The following is a 16,357-nucleotide window of genomic DNA, read 5'->3' on the forward strand; positions in this document are numbered from 1 at the left end:
GTTCTACGTTCAAAAGCTGATACAAAGGAATCGACAAAATGCTTGAGTTCGGCTTCACCAAAGAAGGACCGAAGTCAAGGACTCGGCCTCAAAAAAGAAGACCGAGCTCAAGCAGGGGCACTGTTCATACCCTGGGTCGAGCTGTCCAACCCGGGATGTTCTACAGACAAAGCGACCGACCTCTTCAGGTCAGGACAACCCGACCTCTTCTCAAAGAGCTCGGCCAAGTCACAGGAAAGCCCAAAGAAAGGGCCCAAATAGAGAAACACGTCCCAAATCTAAGGGCAGCCCAAGCCCATAGAGATAAAGGCGGTTCCCTTAAAGATGACCTCACTTAAAGATAAGATAAGATAAGATAAGATAACTAACTTATCTTACCCAGAGGAGGCCACATCTCACCATTATAAATACACTGGAGCACCTAGGTATAACTCACACTCTGATTCTACTCAATACCTGCTTAATACCCTTGCTAACTTAAGCATCGGAGTCCCTTGCAGGTACCCCCCACCCTCCGGGGACGAAGGATCAGCACCATCACCAAGTCCAACAAGTCGGACACACCAGCTCCGGCCTCTATACATCAGCCGGACACGTCAACTCCGACCAATACAGAAGATCTCGACCGAGATCGACCTACAGTTTCAAGTAATCCTCGGAACAATATCTGTGCATGGTATTTTTCATCCGAGACGAGCAATCCGATAGTTGATTAGCCGTACAGAAATCATAGAGGACCATTTTCACTGAGAGGATGGGAAGTAGCCATTGACAATGGTGACACCCAACATACAGCTTGCCATAGAAAGGAGTATGAAGGATTGGATGAAGGCAGTAGGAAAGCAGAGATTTAGAAGGAACAACGCATCTCCATACGTTTTTCTAAAATTTCCACCAATGAATTACATAAGTATCTCTATCTTTATTTTATGCTTATTTATCTTTTAAATTATTAAAACTTTATAACCATTTGAATCCGCCTGACTGAGATTTACAAGATGACCATAGCTTATTTTAAGCCAACAATCTCTGTGGGATCGACCCTTACTCACGTAAGGTTTATTACTTGGACGACCCAGTGCACTTGCTGGTTAGTTGTGCAAAATTGTGAAAAAGAGTTGAGATTATAATTGTGCGTACCAAGTTGTTGGCGCCATTGAGATCACAATTTCGTGCACCAACCACCAATAACACCTCCATACCATTACATTCAATAAATTTCACACACTGTCAACACACTACATTTTCTAAGTTATGACATCTCCGTGTAGGATATCTTTCTGGACAAAGTCTCAATTTCTTATATAGGTAATATCCTTTTATTTCGTCTCATCAAAATAAAATTTGCGATGTATGTCATTTTTCTAAGCAAAGAAAACTTTCTTTTTCACCAAATTTGAGTCATGCAAATGCTAATTTTGAATTATTACACTTTGATATTTTGGTACTATTTAGAACTACTTCTATTTATTATCATAAATATTTTTTAGCTATTGTAGATAATTTTAGCCTATTCACTTGGGTTGTTTTATTAAAGTCTAAAAGTGAAGTTTCACAACACATTACAAATTTTATTACTCTAGTAGAAACTCAATTTAATTCAAAAGTTAAAATTGTTTGTTGTGATAATGGTCCTAATTTTTATTTACTAAATTTAATTCATCCAAAGGGATCATTCATCAACGAAGGTGTGTTGAAACACCTCAACAAAATGGTAGAGTAGAAAAAAACAAACATATTTTAAATGTTGCAAGAGCTCTCATATTTCAATCCAATTTACCTCTTAATTTTTGGTCTTATGCTATCAATCATGCGATTTATTTAATAAATCGGGTTCCATCATCCATTTTAAAATTTAAAACCCCTTTTCAAGTTTTATATAATAAATCACCTAATTACAATGATTTATAGATTTTTGGTTTCTTATGTTTTGTTTTTACTCTTATCAACATTCGTTCAAAATTTGATCCTCAGGCATACAAAGCAAGTTTTTTTGGTTACCCAAATAGTTTAAAAGGATATATTGTCTATTCTTTACATGATAAAACGATTTTGGTATCTAGAAATGTTCTTTTTCATGAATTAACTTTTTCTTTAGTCACCAAAAGTCCAAAACCTCTTCAGCCTACTACACCTATTCTTGTCCTAAATTCTCACTCTTTCTTACCTCCTGGACAACACACACACCAACCCATTCTTATTGATCCCACCACCCAATATGCTACTTCCCATCATCTTCATCCTAATACCATTTTTTTAGAAACTCCTACTTCAATTCCTTCTTCATCAACGTGTTCAACCCCTTCTTCCTCTCTTTTCACTTCTTTCCCGTCCTGTCATATTGACCCTCACACCACAATGAAACCACTCACATACATCTTTTTCTCCTACTCCCAACTCCTTTATACCAATCCCTCCTGATCAATGATTCCTCTTTTCCTTCACTGATTTGCATGTTTCCTTTCCTTCGCCTCCATCGCCACCGCGCTGGAGCCAACGACCGACCAAGCCGTCCACTTATCTTTTCGATTGCCTATGGAACACTTCTCTTACTCCCCAAATTTCTCCATCCTCGATATCAAGATATCCAATTTCTTTTGTTTTCCTTCCTCTCCTATCTATCTCCTTCTCACAGATCATATATCTCATTCTTGCATTCTGAGCATGAACCAAAGATGTTTCTGGAAGCCAATAGAGTTTTTCATTGGCGTCTAGCCATGCAGGAAGGACTTGTTGCATTGGAATCAAATTGGACCTGGCACATTATAGATTGGCCTCAGCAAGTAAAACCAATTGGTTGTCGTTGGGTATACAAAATTAAACACCGGCCAGATCGAACAATCGAGCGTTACAAAGTCCGTTTAGTTGCCAAGGGTTTAACTCAGACAGAAAGTGTGAATTTTTTAGAAACATTCTCCCCTGTTGTAAAACCTGCGACTATCCGGATTGTTCTTGCTCTAGCTTCCATTCGACGATGGCCTATACAACAGCTAGACATGAACAATACCTTTTTGCACAGTAATTTGTGTGAAGTTGTATATATGGAACTTCCTCCTGGTCTCTCTAGTCGGTCCAATCAATGCTACCGACTTCTCAAGTCTCTATATGATTTCTGACAATCAAGTCGTATGTGGTATGAGAAGCTCTCTGTTCTACTTATTTCTTGTGGATATCAACAAACCATTTTTTATTATAGCTTATTTATTAAAGTTAAAGGCTGCAAATTTTGTATCTTGTTGATTTATGTTGATGATATTGTACTTACTGGTAATTCAATTTTTGAAATGGCAGCAATCAAAAAATTCTCAATGATCATTTTAAAATTAAGGATTTGGGGACTTTGAAGTATTTTTTGGGTATTGAAGTTACTTATTCCAATTTAAGAATTTTATTATCCCAACATAAATACTGTTTAGATTTATTATCTGATTGTGGTCTTTTAGGAGCCAAGCCTGCTAGGGTTCCAATAGACAGTACAGCTAAGTTTTTACAAGATGATAGTTCCTTGCTGCAAGATCCTTTTATTTATCGACAGTTGGTTGGCCGACTCTTCTATTTAACCATCACTTGGCCAGATATTACTTACGCTACCTAACAATTGAGTCAGTTCATTGCCAATCCAACTCAGAACCACTGCAAAGTAGCCTTGTGTGTTCTTCGATATCTCAAAAATAGCTCAAGAGAAAGCTTTTCTTTCCCAGGAGTTCATCCCTTCAAATTCTTGGTTTTAGCGATTCTTATTGGGTCAGATATCTGGATACGCATCCATCTTTGACTGGCTACTGCTTTTTTCTAGGAGAGTCTCTTATTTCCTGAAAAACAAAGGAATAAGCCACTGTTGTACGCACATCAACAGAAGCTGAGTACGGTACTTTTGCTAATACCACCTGTAAACTCTTATGGATATTGAATTTGCTGGGTTTCCTTTATGTTTCTTGTGATAGACATCTTATTTTGCGATAATCAGAGTGCTCTTCATATAGCTGTCAATCCAGTTTTTCATGAGCATACCAAGCATTTGGAAGTTGATTGTTATCTGATGCGCCAAAAGGCACATGCTAGGGTAATGAAGTTGTTTCTAGTCCCTTCCACTGGTCAACTTGCAGATATTTTTACCAAGCCACTTTCAACTAAGTCTTTCTACACCAACTTATCTAAGTTGGAGATTCTTGACGTATACCATCCTCTAGCTTGTGGGGCATATTAAACAAACCTCTATCAGCCCAACATAACAACAATACAAAGGAAATTCAGGCCCAAATTTAACATTCATAATAAGCAATTCTTTACTTTTCTGTTATTTCTTTTTACTCATACTTTTTTTTTATTCTAAACTGTGTAACTCACCTTTCCTGTTAGGATAAGATTCTTTTTCTAAATTTGATAGTTGTCATATGAATTTAGTGAATTATGTATTTTTCTATATATATATATACATCGTTTGTAATTATTGATCAATAAAAGGAATACTAATACACATTTTTATTCATTCATACTATTCTATGTTTTTTTTTGTTCTTGTTATTTTTGTTAGATTTTTAAAATAGGGAGCAATTTTTATCCTTATTAAAGTAAAAATTTTAAAAGCCTTTATGTAAAATAATATGTAATTTTAAAGTACATGTTGGTTAAATTTTTTCTTTTATTTAGATATTATTTTTGATAAAACTATAATTTTTTTCCAATAAGGAGACAGTAGCTTCCCAAAAAAAAAAAAAAAAAACATAAACCCTGTAGTGTTGCCAAGTCTATAAAATAAAATGTTGAGCGCATTAAATAAGAAAGGATAATATCATCATACATCACTTATTGTTCTAGAGTTGTCACACGACTTGGTTGGTGGTTTGATCTCATCTCTTAAATTTATCCCTTACACGTGGCAGCATCTTAGAGCCACAAATACCCTTTGCCTTAGAAGACCACAGTCAGAAACCTCCACCTACAAACCCTTTCCACTCAGACCTCCATTTCCTTCGATGCCCCTTCTTATAAGCTCATTAATAAATTATTTCATTAATTAATTTAGTTTAAACATGTACGACTAATTTATATCCCTTTATTTGACCTTTCTATATATTCCTTCAACACACATAATTCTCTCTCTCCTTTTCATCTATGTCTCCTCCTCCTCCAATTCTTCTTCTTCACTTTACCTTTTTCTCTTCATCAGATTTCTTGATTGATTAGTCTTCTTCTTCTTCTTCTTGTTGGTGCATAACGGTCTAGCATAGCTTCTTCTATGGCGGTTTTACCTGGAAGTTCCTCCAGCTTAGAATTGACCATATCTGTGCCAGGCTTTGCCTCTTCACCACCTCTACTTCCATCATCATCTGGTAAACAAGCATCACCATATTCATTTCTTGCTTGTTTAATCTTTATATATCTTCTTCCTTCCTTTCTAGTGATCTTCATTCTTGATCGATACCTATATCATGCTAACTTCCTTTATTTATATGTATATACTATCATTTACATAATTAGAATTTGTTTCCCGTTCAAAATAAAATTAACTATTGGCCCCTTTCATAAATAAATAGAGTATTTAAATTTCTTGGCTTTCTTTATGAGTTTTGTTTTCCAATTTAAAAGTTAAAATCATAGTATGTACACCCCATCCAGGTGGCCAAGTTCTACTTTAATTTTTTTTTCACTTTTATGTATATAATAATATGGTTGGATCATATGATAACACCATATTTTACACTCTTTTTCGTGATTAATATCTTGGATCATGGTTATGATGATAAGATAATATAACAATTTTTACTTTTCATCAGTCGGTAAAATTAATTAAATTGGGAAGCACATATACATAACAATAAATAAAAAATCAGTCAAAACAGTTTAAAATTGTATTATTTAGTATTTATTATTTATCGTTATAATAAGTATACAATTTTAATATAATAAATATGTAATTACGAATATTATGTATATAAAATTATAAATATTATATTATAAAGACAACTTCTGATATTATCTCTCTAGTATTATCATATAATCGTATAATGTTCTAGTATGTACAATAATTAATTAACGCAGTGTGCATATATATACATATATGTTTGGTATTAATTAATGCAGTGAAAGAATTGGACATAAACCAATTACCATCAGAAGAAGAATGGATTATAGGATCAAACATGGAAGATGAAGAAGAAAGCAGCAATGGAGAACCTCCACGCAAGAAACTTCGTCTCACAAAAGAACAGTCTCGTCTCCTTGAAGAAAGCTTCAGACAAAACCACACTTTAAACCCTGTAATTATTAAGCTTTCAATTCTACTATTTAATTCGTACCTACTTTTACTTATATGCTAACATAAATTTTGGAATAAATTTAAGAGTTTAATTTTTATGTATCACCGGGATAAAATATACATTTCATTGTCTATTAGTATATCATCAAAATAACTAATTTTTTAAGATATAATTTATTATATAGACTAAAAATTAATGATCAAATCACTCATCATATATTTTTATATTAATTCATATATAATTTAACTTATATTTATTGTGCATTTTATATTTTAGTATATATTTTATATAAATACTTGATTTAATAATTAATTTTTATGTATATTTAATATAATTATTGATTTATTAAATAACTGTATAAAATTCTTTATATATTAATAAAACTAAACTCTAAATTTAATAACATTTATTGAAAAAAATGCTTATTTTTGGATATGGTTTTTACTCTTTGTGTGTACAGAAGCAGAAAGAGTCATTGGCAATGCAACTGAACCTAAGAGCAAGGCAAGTGGAGGTTTGGTTTCAAAACCGTAGGGCCAGGTTTGTTTAATTTTTTTCTTTATAACTATATATAGTGGCAAATACCTAAAAAAAAACTATATATAATGGCTTTGCATGCCATTTTAATTTCTTTTGCATTTGGGTGGCATGACTTGATTCTTCAAAATATAATAATTCCACTTAGCATTGCCCAAAATTTGCGGATACAGATAGATATATAAAAAACGTTGACGGAATAATATATATAATGATAGTTATTATCGTATAGGGCTTATGAATCTGAATCTAATTCTACATACCCTTTATTCTCCTAAGCTACTATCCCTTATAAAAGTAGTTGAGATCGTTTATTCACCCATTAACAATAATATAGTTCATATAATAAGGAAGCATGCTATGTGAGCTATTTAATTTGTTAAAAAAACAAAAATATGTACTATTAGCTTTTCACGCCTTCATGTTTTAATTTTGATATTACGATACTGGAGCACATATATATGCTACCAATTGAGTTAACAAGGAATACATGTGTCAAAATGTCAAAATATTATTGTACACAAAATATATAATAAAAAGAAAGAGAAAAAACTCGTGAGAATAATGTGTGTGCACATATATAATGTCAATCAGTTACTTTTTTATAGAAAAACATACAAAAATTAAGTTATTAATATATATCATGAAATCACTTATCTCAAAAATTTAAATTAATAAAAAAAAATACATCAATAATTATATCTACAAAGTGTCTATTAAATAAGAGACTATTTTAAGTTTGTTTAAATATTTGTATAAAATTTTTTTCTGTTTAATTAACCTTATACTAATTTTTTTTGTCTAACAAAAATTGATCTATAGATTTTTTAGTTATTAAAGTTCTGATGTTATATTGCGAAATTACTTTTTAAAAAAATTTAAACTAATAAAAAAATATATAAATAATTATATATCTAATAATATACATCTTATACATCTTATATATCTAATAATATACATCTTATATATTTATTAAATAATTTTTAAAATATTAGTATATAGTAAATTAACATATACTACTTAAGTATGTGTCAGCTAAATTTTTTTAGTATAAATGAAATATATATATACATATGTAAATAGAACATGCGTGTACGGTTAAAATGGTTTATAATTTAATATATATATTTAGCTATATATAAAGAAAAATTGGCATGTGAAATAATAATATCAGGTACGTAGGTTAATAATAATTCTATAACAGTAATAATAATCTTAGGTAAGGGAGACATAAGAATGACATATTGACATGAGAATAGCTGGCTGTGCAAATATATATAATTTATGAACAATTATATAATCATATGGATTTAAAGTGTTTAAAACCATAATTTCAGCTATGTGGAAAAGAAAAACACAATCATTGTTGTCGAAATTAAAGTAGACAAGTTGATAATGATGGCACCGCATTTGTGGAGTTCTATTTGTTAGCCTCGTGTGCTACTCTGATCATCACTCTAATAAGTGCGCCTTTGACCACTCATATTCTTCCTTTGGACCAACCATGCATAATGCATTTGATTTTACAATGAATTATTAGCTTTATTAATTAATTAATTAATAATCATCATGCATTATTTACCGACACGTATCCACACAATCAAACAGGATTTTCCACTCTTCTCCCAATAATAAAATTTCGTCCATAATAATCATCTTTGTCCCCTTAGCGCTTTGCTAGAGCCTAGAAACTATATGCATAACAATATAAAATTACAGAAATATTTTATAATAAAAATATTAGTCAAAAAGAGTCTAAATTTATTATAATTAATAAATATTAAATAAAATAAATTCCGATCATTTTTTTTGTCTCTTTTAACATTATCGATAAAATTAAATCCTACTTTTTGTTAATTTAATCAAGTCAAGGAGAGAACTACACTTCTCTTTTCATTCCCTTGTTAAATTTAACAAACACATAAACATAAATGAGATTGATCTCTTCTAGCTCCTATATATTGTATTCTACTATATGCATTCTGTTTTTAGTTATCTTAGACTTTTATTTATCAAAATTTTAATATCATATTATAAAAATTTAACATGTCCCATAACACAAACTTTAACTTATGTTATTTTATACTAAAATTTTTAAATGTTTTTACGTCAACAAAAATTAAACTCAAATTTTTAATAATAAAATTTTAATATTATATTATAAAATTATTTATTTTAAATTTAAACAATATCATAAAATTATTTTAAAAAAATAAACAAATAAAAAAATATATAAATAATTATGTCTCTCAAACGAATAAAAGAAACATATTGAATAATTATATCTCACTACATCAACTACCGTCTTAAACAATATACGCTATAGAAAACTGCACTACCATATATGACATATATATTTTGATTCTGATGATATTATACTGGTAACTTTAAGGTGAACAAAATATCATACGAATCATTAAGAAAACACTTATTTTGCAACTAACTACTGCGAATTCTCACTTTAAAAATCATTAAATAACATCAGATAGCTAGAGACAACGGTTGTTATTAGTGACCCAAAACAAAAGGGACAACGGTACGGTGGTTCTTTACAGTTGGAAGTAAGCATAAAATCGAACCTACAAAGAAGAATAATGCTGATGATATAGTGTGTGTGTGTGTGTGACCAATATTATATGTTATTATTGCTAAGTCCTAACCAAATACCATAATACTATTCTTCAAGCAAAGGAGCCATACGTATAAGATTTTCCATAAAGAAGCATATTTTAAAAATGAGTTTCAGTCTTAATCTACTGCATTTAAAAACACATGAAATGAATGCCAGTTCTAAGTAAAACACAAAAATAATATAAATGAGTAATGATAGAGACTAATAATATAATACTCAATTTCAACTAATACTATTAGTAGATTATCAAACAAATCTAGTATAACATTTACTGAAAATGAATTTTTGCTAAGTTTAGATTTCAAATATTTTTTTAATTAAATTTCGAATGTTTTTATTTTTAAAAATTTCGAATGTTGCAATGTTAATTAATCGTGTAATGTTAGCTGCCAGAATATTTTTATTAACAATATATTTTTTTTATACAACTAAATTTCTTATCAATTTCTTTTTCTTTTTAAAGTATCCTCTTCATCCATTTTCCTATTATTGTGCTAGTTTGTTTCTAGAAATTTGATTAGTTAACATGAAATTAACAAACTTACTTTTATTATCATGAAATTACCCATTTCAAAAACTTAAATTTATAGGAGGAGACAACATGAATAGTTATATCTATAATTTTTATTTTGCTTCCTTCATAAAAATAAATTGAGATATATAATAAGATGCAAAATTGTTGATTACTGAGCATAACTCTAAAACACATGTATATATAGATTGTTGTATTGGAATTGTTTTAACAGAAAAATTGTGGAGCGTACAGGAGCAAGCTGAAGCAGACGGAGATGGAGTGCGAGTACCTGAAGAGGTGGTTTGGATCGTTGACGGAGCAGAAGCGAAGGTTACAGAGGGAAGTGGAAGAGCTGAGAGCCATGAAGGTGGGCCCACCAACCGTGCTCTCTCCTCACACAAGCCAGCCACTCCCAGCTTCAAGCCTAACCATGTGTCCCCGTTGCCAGCGTGTCACCTCAACTGCCACATTATTATCTTCCCCTAAATCGCATCAACCTCCAGCGGCTTCTCCATGATTTGATTCCGTACACACAACAACACCAGCAAATTATTAATTGATATGATGGAGTAGATATTAGATTAGGTTAGAAAACAATGTTTATAGCTGTTATTGTATCTGCTTCTTTTATTTAATTTCTAGGGTTAACGCTTTTGGAGAAATGGAGCTTCTAGTTAGAGGGACGCTTTTATTATTATATATATTTTTTATTTTTTATATAGCAGTACGTTACGTCGTATCTTCGGCGGTTTTCACTTTGTAATCTTCAATGCATATTTTGTGCTTCCAATTTCCATTTTACCCTCTTTCTCTCTCTTTCTCTCTCAAATATTAACTTCTATTTCGAATTTACTCTGAAAATAACACTTTCTATACTTCAAGCCATGAACAGATCTAGAATTTAAATAATGGAGAGGGAGGGAGCGCAAATTATTTTTAATATGGAGAAGGTGACGGTGTTTTTGCTGAATATTAACTCTTGGCATATTATAGTGTAAATAATGTTATGCATCTAAATTTTTTTATTAATCAAATTTAATTAAATTGGCTTAATATAATAAAAATTAATTATGACTAGTATCATTTTAAATCTTAATATTTAATTTGGTTAGACTTTTTAAATATGTAGCATTAGTCTTATAGGCGTAGAAAATACTGATACAATATGTAAGGACGTGTTGCTGCAGTTTTCACAGAGATTTGTTGCAATTCTTCATCACGTAGAAGCACTCAAGTAGCATACAGAAGCGTGTTACAGAAACTTTCGTAGAGATTCTTGGCAACTTTTCCAACATACGAAGAATGTGTAGTAGAGATTTCTAACAGCTTTTTTAACATAGGGAGGAGCGTTGCAAACTGTCTACACGCAGGGGATATTTTTGAGCTCCGAGAATAGGCAAAGAAAATGTAAGAAGCTCTTTAAGTTGAGCTAAACAAGAGAGAACTGAACGAGAGTGTTTGAAGCATTATTGTGTGCCAATAATTATTAGTGTTTTTCATGCATAGAGTGAATGAGAGTGGAGAACGAACGAGAGAGAAAGAAAAAATAGAGGAAACACAGAGTTTGGTGTGGTTAAAGAAAAAAAAAAGAGAATTTTTAGTGTATTTAGAGTGATTTTTATATATAAAAAAATTATAAGTTTGTATTTATCAGTGTTCTGAAAATCGAACCAAACTGATCGGTTCAATTAGAAACCAGTTTCTTATTCAGTTCGGTTAAGGTTAAAAATCGTCTGACAAAAAATGGTAAAAAATCGGTCAAATCGACCTTAACCGATAAACTGCTTGAACCGGACGATTTTTTTTGGTTTTCAATTTAAAAAAATAAAATAAAAAATATATAAAATTCCCTTTCTCTCTCGCACACACCCACGACCCAGTCACCACCCAGCCTCTCTCTCTCTAATCTCCACACGAAACCCTAGCTGCTTTCTCTCTTTCCCAGACTGCCGGCAGCAGCAGCCAGGGACCAGCGCCGCCGTCACCGATGAACTTTTCTCCTCAGCCAGCGTCGAGCCCTGCCGTCGCGATTCTCTTCACCTGCATCGCTTCACCTTGCGTCGCTAGGTATGCTCGCTATTGGCGTCGCCGCCTCTGTCCTCGTCATCGTCGACCACCCTGAAATTGTATCCCCGTCCTCATCGTCGATCCCTCTCAGTCTATCTCGCGCGTGTCAAGCCTGTCTTCGATCCCCTCTGTGTCCGAGCTCACTTTTCCTCTTCCGTCGCCGTCACTTGGATTCCTCCTTCGCCGCCGGTCTTCAATTTAATTTTGCTTGTTTTGTACTTTTATTTGGTTTTCTGATTTCTGATTTTGAGTTTGCTAATTTTTGCTTATTTTGAGTTACTGAATTTCTGGGTTTGTAAGTCTCCATCCCTACTCTGCTTCAGTTTTATTTTTGGGAGTTAATTGCTACTTTTTTGAATTTAATTATGTTGATTGTTGCTTTTTTTCTAGGTTAACTGTTGTTTTTTTATTGTTGTCTTCTGCATTTAATTTTTGTTGATTGTTGTCTTCTGCTTTTTATCCTTTTTTTGTTAATTAAATGAATTAATCAGGTTTTCATAATTCTGTTTTTAAATTTTAAATTATATTTTTGTTCTGTTTTTAATTTGTTACTGTAGTTTGATTTTATAATCTGTTTGTTTGATTTCATATGTTTTTATAGTTCTATTTGTTTGTTCTAAATTATGATTATGATTGTTCCAAATTTAAATTATGATTATGTTTGTAAATTCAATAGTTGGTGGTTATTACTGATTTGTTTGGTAGTTTTGATTATTAGGTTATACTTTGAAATTTTAAATTTTGAATTTTATTAGGATAAAATTTATTGAAATTTAAATATTTAAAATTATATATTAAATTTTTAATAATTTTATTTGATATTTAATTAAAGCAGTCGAATTATTGAACCAGTGAACACTACAACATTTTGGGTCTATGGCCACGGTTTTTTTGGTCACGGTAAAAAACCGTGAGCATAGACCCTCTATGGTCACGGTTTTTTAGGGTGACTAAAAGAAATTCATGGTCACGATTTTTTTGGAAAGGGTGACCATAGAGTACCTATGGTCACAGTTTTTTAAAACAGAGTGGCCTAAAAGGGTCTATAGTCACGGTTTTGAGGGGTGACCTATGGGGGTCTATGGTCACGATTTTTTACAATGACCAAAAAGGGTCTATAGTCACGGTTTTTCAAAAAATGTGACCTAAAAGGGTCTATGATCACGGTTTTAGGGGTGGCCTAAAAGGGTCTATGGTCACGGTTTTGGAGGTGACCTAAAAAGGTCTATGGTCACAGTTTTTTACAATGACCAAAAAGGGGATATAGTCACGGTTTTTCAAAAAAGGTGACTTAAAAGGGTCTATAGTCACGATTTTGGGGGGTGACCTAAAGAGATTTATGGTCATGGTTTTAGGGAGTGGCCTAAAAGGTTATATGGTCACGGTTTTAGGGGTGGCCTAAAGGTGTCTATGGTCACGGTTTTTTACAGTGACAAAAAAGGTCTATGGTCACGGTTTTTCGAAAAGGTGACCTAAAAGGGTCTATGGTCACGGTTTTGGGGGTGACCTAAAGGGGTCTATGGTCACGGTTTTATGGGGTGGTATAAAGGGGTCTATGGTCACGGTTTTTTATATTGACCAAAAGGAGTATATGGTCACGGTTTTTTAAAAGGGTGACCTAAAATGGTCTATAGTCACGGTTTTGGATGGTGACCTAAAGGGGTCTATGATAACGGTTTTGGAGGGTGACTTAAAGGGGTCTATAGTCACAGTTTTGGGGGGTGACTTAAAGAGGTCTATGGTCACAGTTTTAATCATTTGAGTTTTAATTAATTAAGATTTTATATTTTTTTATTATTTTAAATATTTTATCTTTTTAAAATTTAAAAATTTTAATAATTAAAAACTAATAATAATTTTATATGATTTACTTTAAATATTAAAAGTTTAAATATAATTTTATAAATAAAAAATTAAATTGAATACTATTAATTTTAAATAAAAAATGATTTAAAACTTAAATAATATAAAAAATGATTTAATAACTTAATAATGGATGAAAAACTAGCCCGGTGACCACTTATAATGCCAAATTCATTTTAATTATAGTTTAAGTTGTAGCCATGGTACGGTATAAAATAATTGGAACAATATAAAAAATTAATTTTGTACACTAAAAATTTAACCATTAAATCGATTATTAAATTTTGTTCTTTAGTTAAAAAAAATATGAAAACCTAAAAGGCTAAAACTAAAAAACAAACGAAGCTAAGGAAACCAAGCTACCTCTTTCTTTCCCTAATTCATACACTTCCTGAGAGTGAGAACTCTGAAGGAAATTGAAAGTGCAAGCTCCTCAGGGCCGCCGCCGTCCCAAGCTCCTCAGCGCCGTCGCTTCTTCCTCTTCCCTGTTTTGCAAAACCCAAATAGCTCAGCACGTCGTCTTCATCTTCGTTGGCTTTTTTGTTCGTGACTTGGAGTAGCTCGTCGTCGAGTCGCCGCTTGCCATCATCTCGCCTATCGCCTTGTCTCGCTGGTTGCATCCGACAAAGGTTATGGCCTCCGTTTCTTCTTTTGAAGTTCTGAAATTGTTGTTCAATCATGGTGGTTCTATTTTTTTTGTAATCTTCTGTAGTTGCCTGTTGCTGATGGATCTGTCTTGTATTTGCTGGTTGGTGATGGCTGTAATTTTTTTTCAAATTTACGGATGGCTGGCTTTGTTAGTCTGATTTAGTGTTTTACTGTTTTGTAATTGCCGGATTTAGTTCGAAATTTTTGTTAAAAACTTTAATAAGAGCATTAACTTGTTTTACTGTTATCACATTCAAGAACTTTAATAAGAGCATTAAGTTCATCAGTTGGTGCTTTCCATCTCGCTACAAGAGCTGACTATGAAGAAACAGCGGATTCAAGGATTTGTGATTACTAATTTACTGATTTGAGGTTAGTGAAAAGTTGAGTCAGTGTTACTCTGTTTCAAAGATTTGAGGTTGTATTTGTGATTTGTGATTTCTTGTTCACAGGTCTATTTCATGAGTCTTTACCTCTACAAATTGACGATGTTTTTGGTTTCTGAAATCTAAGTTGTCCCTTTTCGAGCTCGTCAGTTTTGCAACATAGACTCGGTAATTTAAAGCTCAACCTTATACCCCATTATTATACTGCATTATTAGTTAGCACTTAGCATTGCTACTATATATTATGTATATATAAGATCATGAAAAACTAATGGGAATTATTTTGCCTATTTTAGATGCGAACCCATGTTAATAAAAAAAGTTAACTTAATAAGTTCAAAAAAAGTACATTAAACTAATAAGAGTTAACTTAATATGAGGAATTTAGTATAATAGGAGTTAACTTAATAAGAGTCAACTTTATATTGAATCAGGTTATATATATATATATATATATATATATATATATATATATATATATATGAACTTGATTATTTTCTTTTTTTTTTTTTGTAGGTTTACTAATTTTTTACAGTACATTGCTATGATTCAAAATATAGGAGCTTAAAATTGGGCATTATTTGGTTTGATCTGATGAGAATATTAGATCATCATTATATGAGATCATCATTATAGTTCTTGTTATACTTAGTATGTCCTTTTTATGTGGCTCAAAATTTTAGCAAATGCTCCTTGTTGTTTAGTGGTTGAAATTTTTATGTTGATTGACTTATTAAACTTGTGCTCCATATTCATTACTCAACTGTACTGCATACATCATTAAAAATATTTTTGTTTTGTTCTAACATGTTTATTTCTTTTGCTAGCAGAAGGACATGATGAGAAAAAAATATGTTCTATACAAATATAAGATGGGATGGGTCTTATAATTATTTTGGTTATCTAAATATATTATTTTGATGTGTTCTTTACTTTTTGATAAGAGACTTTATCCGATATTACATGTAATGGATAAATTACACCCTATTTTGATTAGTGTTGTAATGGATATCTAGTTTTTAATGAAACTTTTATGATTTACATTTATTGAATTTCTCATTCTTAGACTTATTTTGTGATTATCATCATTTTGGGATGTGATTATGCTTTAAAAAAAATTAAATCTCATAAAATAAAACAGGCTATGGCCACGGAAAAAAACTATGACCATAGATAAAGCTATAGTCACGGTTTTAAAGAGGGGGTGACCATAGATAAGCCATGGCCATGGTGAAAACCGTGACCATAGATAAGGCAATGGTCACAGCAAAAAACCGTGACCATAGATAAGACTATAGTCACGGTTTAAGGAGGGTTGATGGTGCGCGTGTATGCAAACCCCACACTTTTCGTACAGTAGCAGTACCAGCATGTGCACTGGGTCATCTAAGTAATACCTGAGCGAGTCAGGGTCGATCCCATGAGGATTGTGGCTTGAAGCAAGCAATGG

The 16,357-nt window shown here is 31.8% G+C and overlaps 1 protein-coding gene across 1 annotated transcript; it reads left to right on the forward strand.

Annotated features, from left to right (window-relative positions):
- Positions 1 to 5,082: 5,082 nt before the first annotated feature.
- Positions 5,083 to 10,753, forward strand: LOC130973361 (homeobox-leucine zipper protein HOX3-like). Its single transcript, XM_057897845.1, has 4 exons — positions 5,083 to 5,333; positions 6,085 to 6,260; positions 6,721 to 6,800; positions 10,196 to 10,753. The coding sequence occupies exons 1-4, from the start codon at positions 5,240 to 5,242 to the stop codon at positions 10,458 to 10,460; spliced, it is 615 nt and encodes a 204-aa protein (XP_057753828.1). The 5' UTR covers positions 5,083 to 5,239; the 3' UTR covers positions 10,461 to 10,753.
- Positions 10,754 to 16,357: the final 5,604 nt, after the last annotated feature.

The sequence above is a fragment of the Arachis stenosperma genome, chromosome 4, assembly GCF_014773155.1.
Source record: "Arachis stenosperma cultivar V10309 chromosome 4, arast.V10309.gnm1.PFL2, whole genome shotgun sequence".
NCBI lineage: Eukaryota > Viridiplantae > Streptophyta > Magnoliopsida > Fabales > Fabaceae > Arachis > Arachis stenosperma.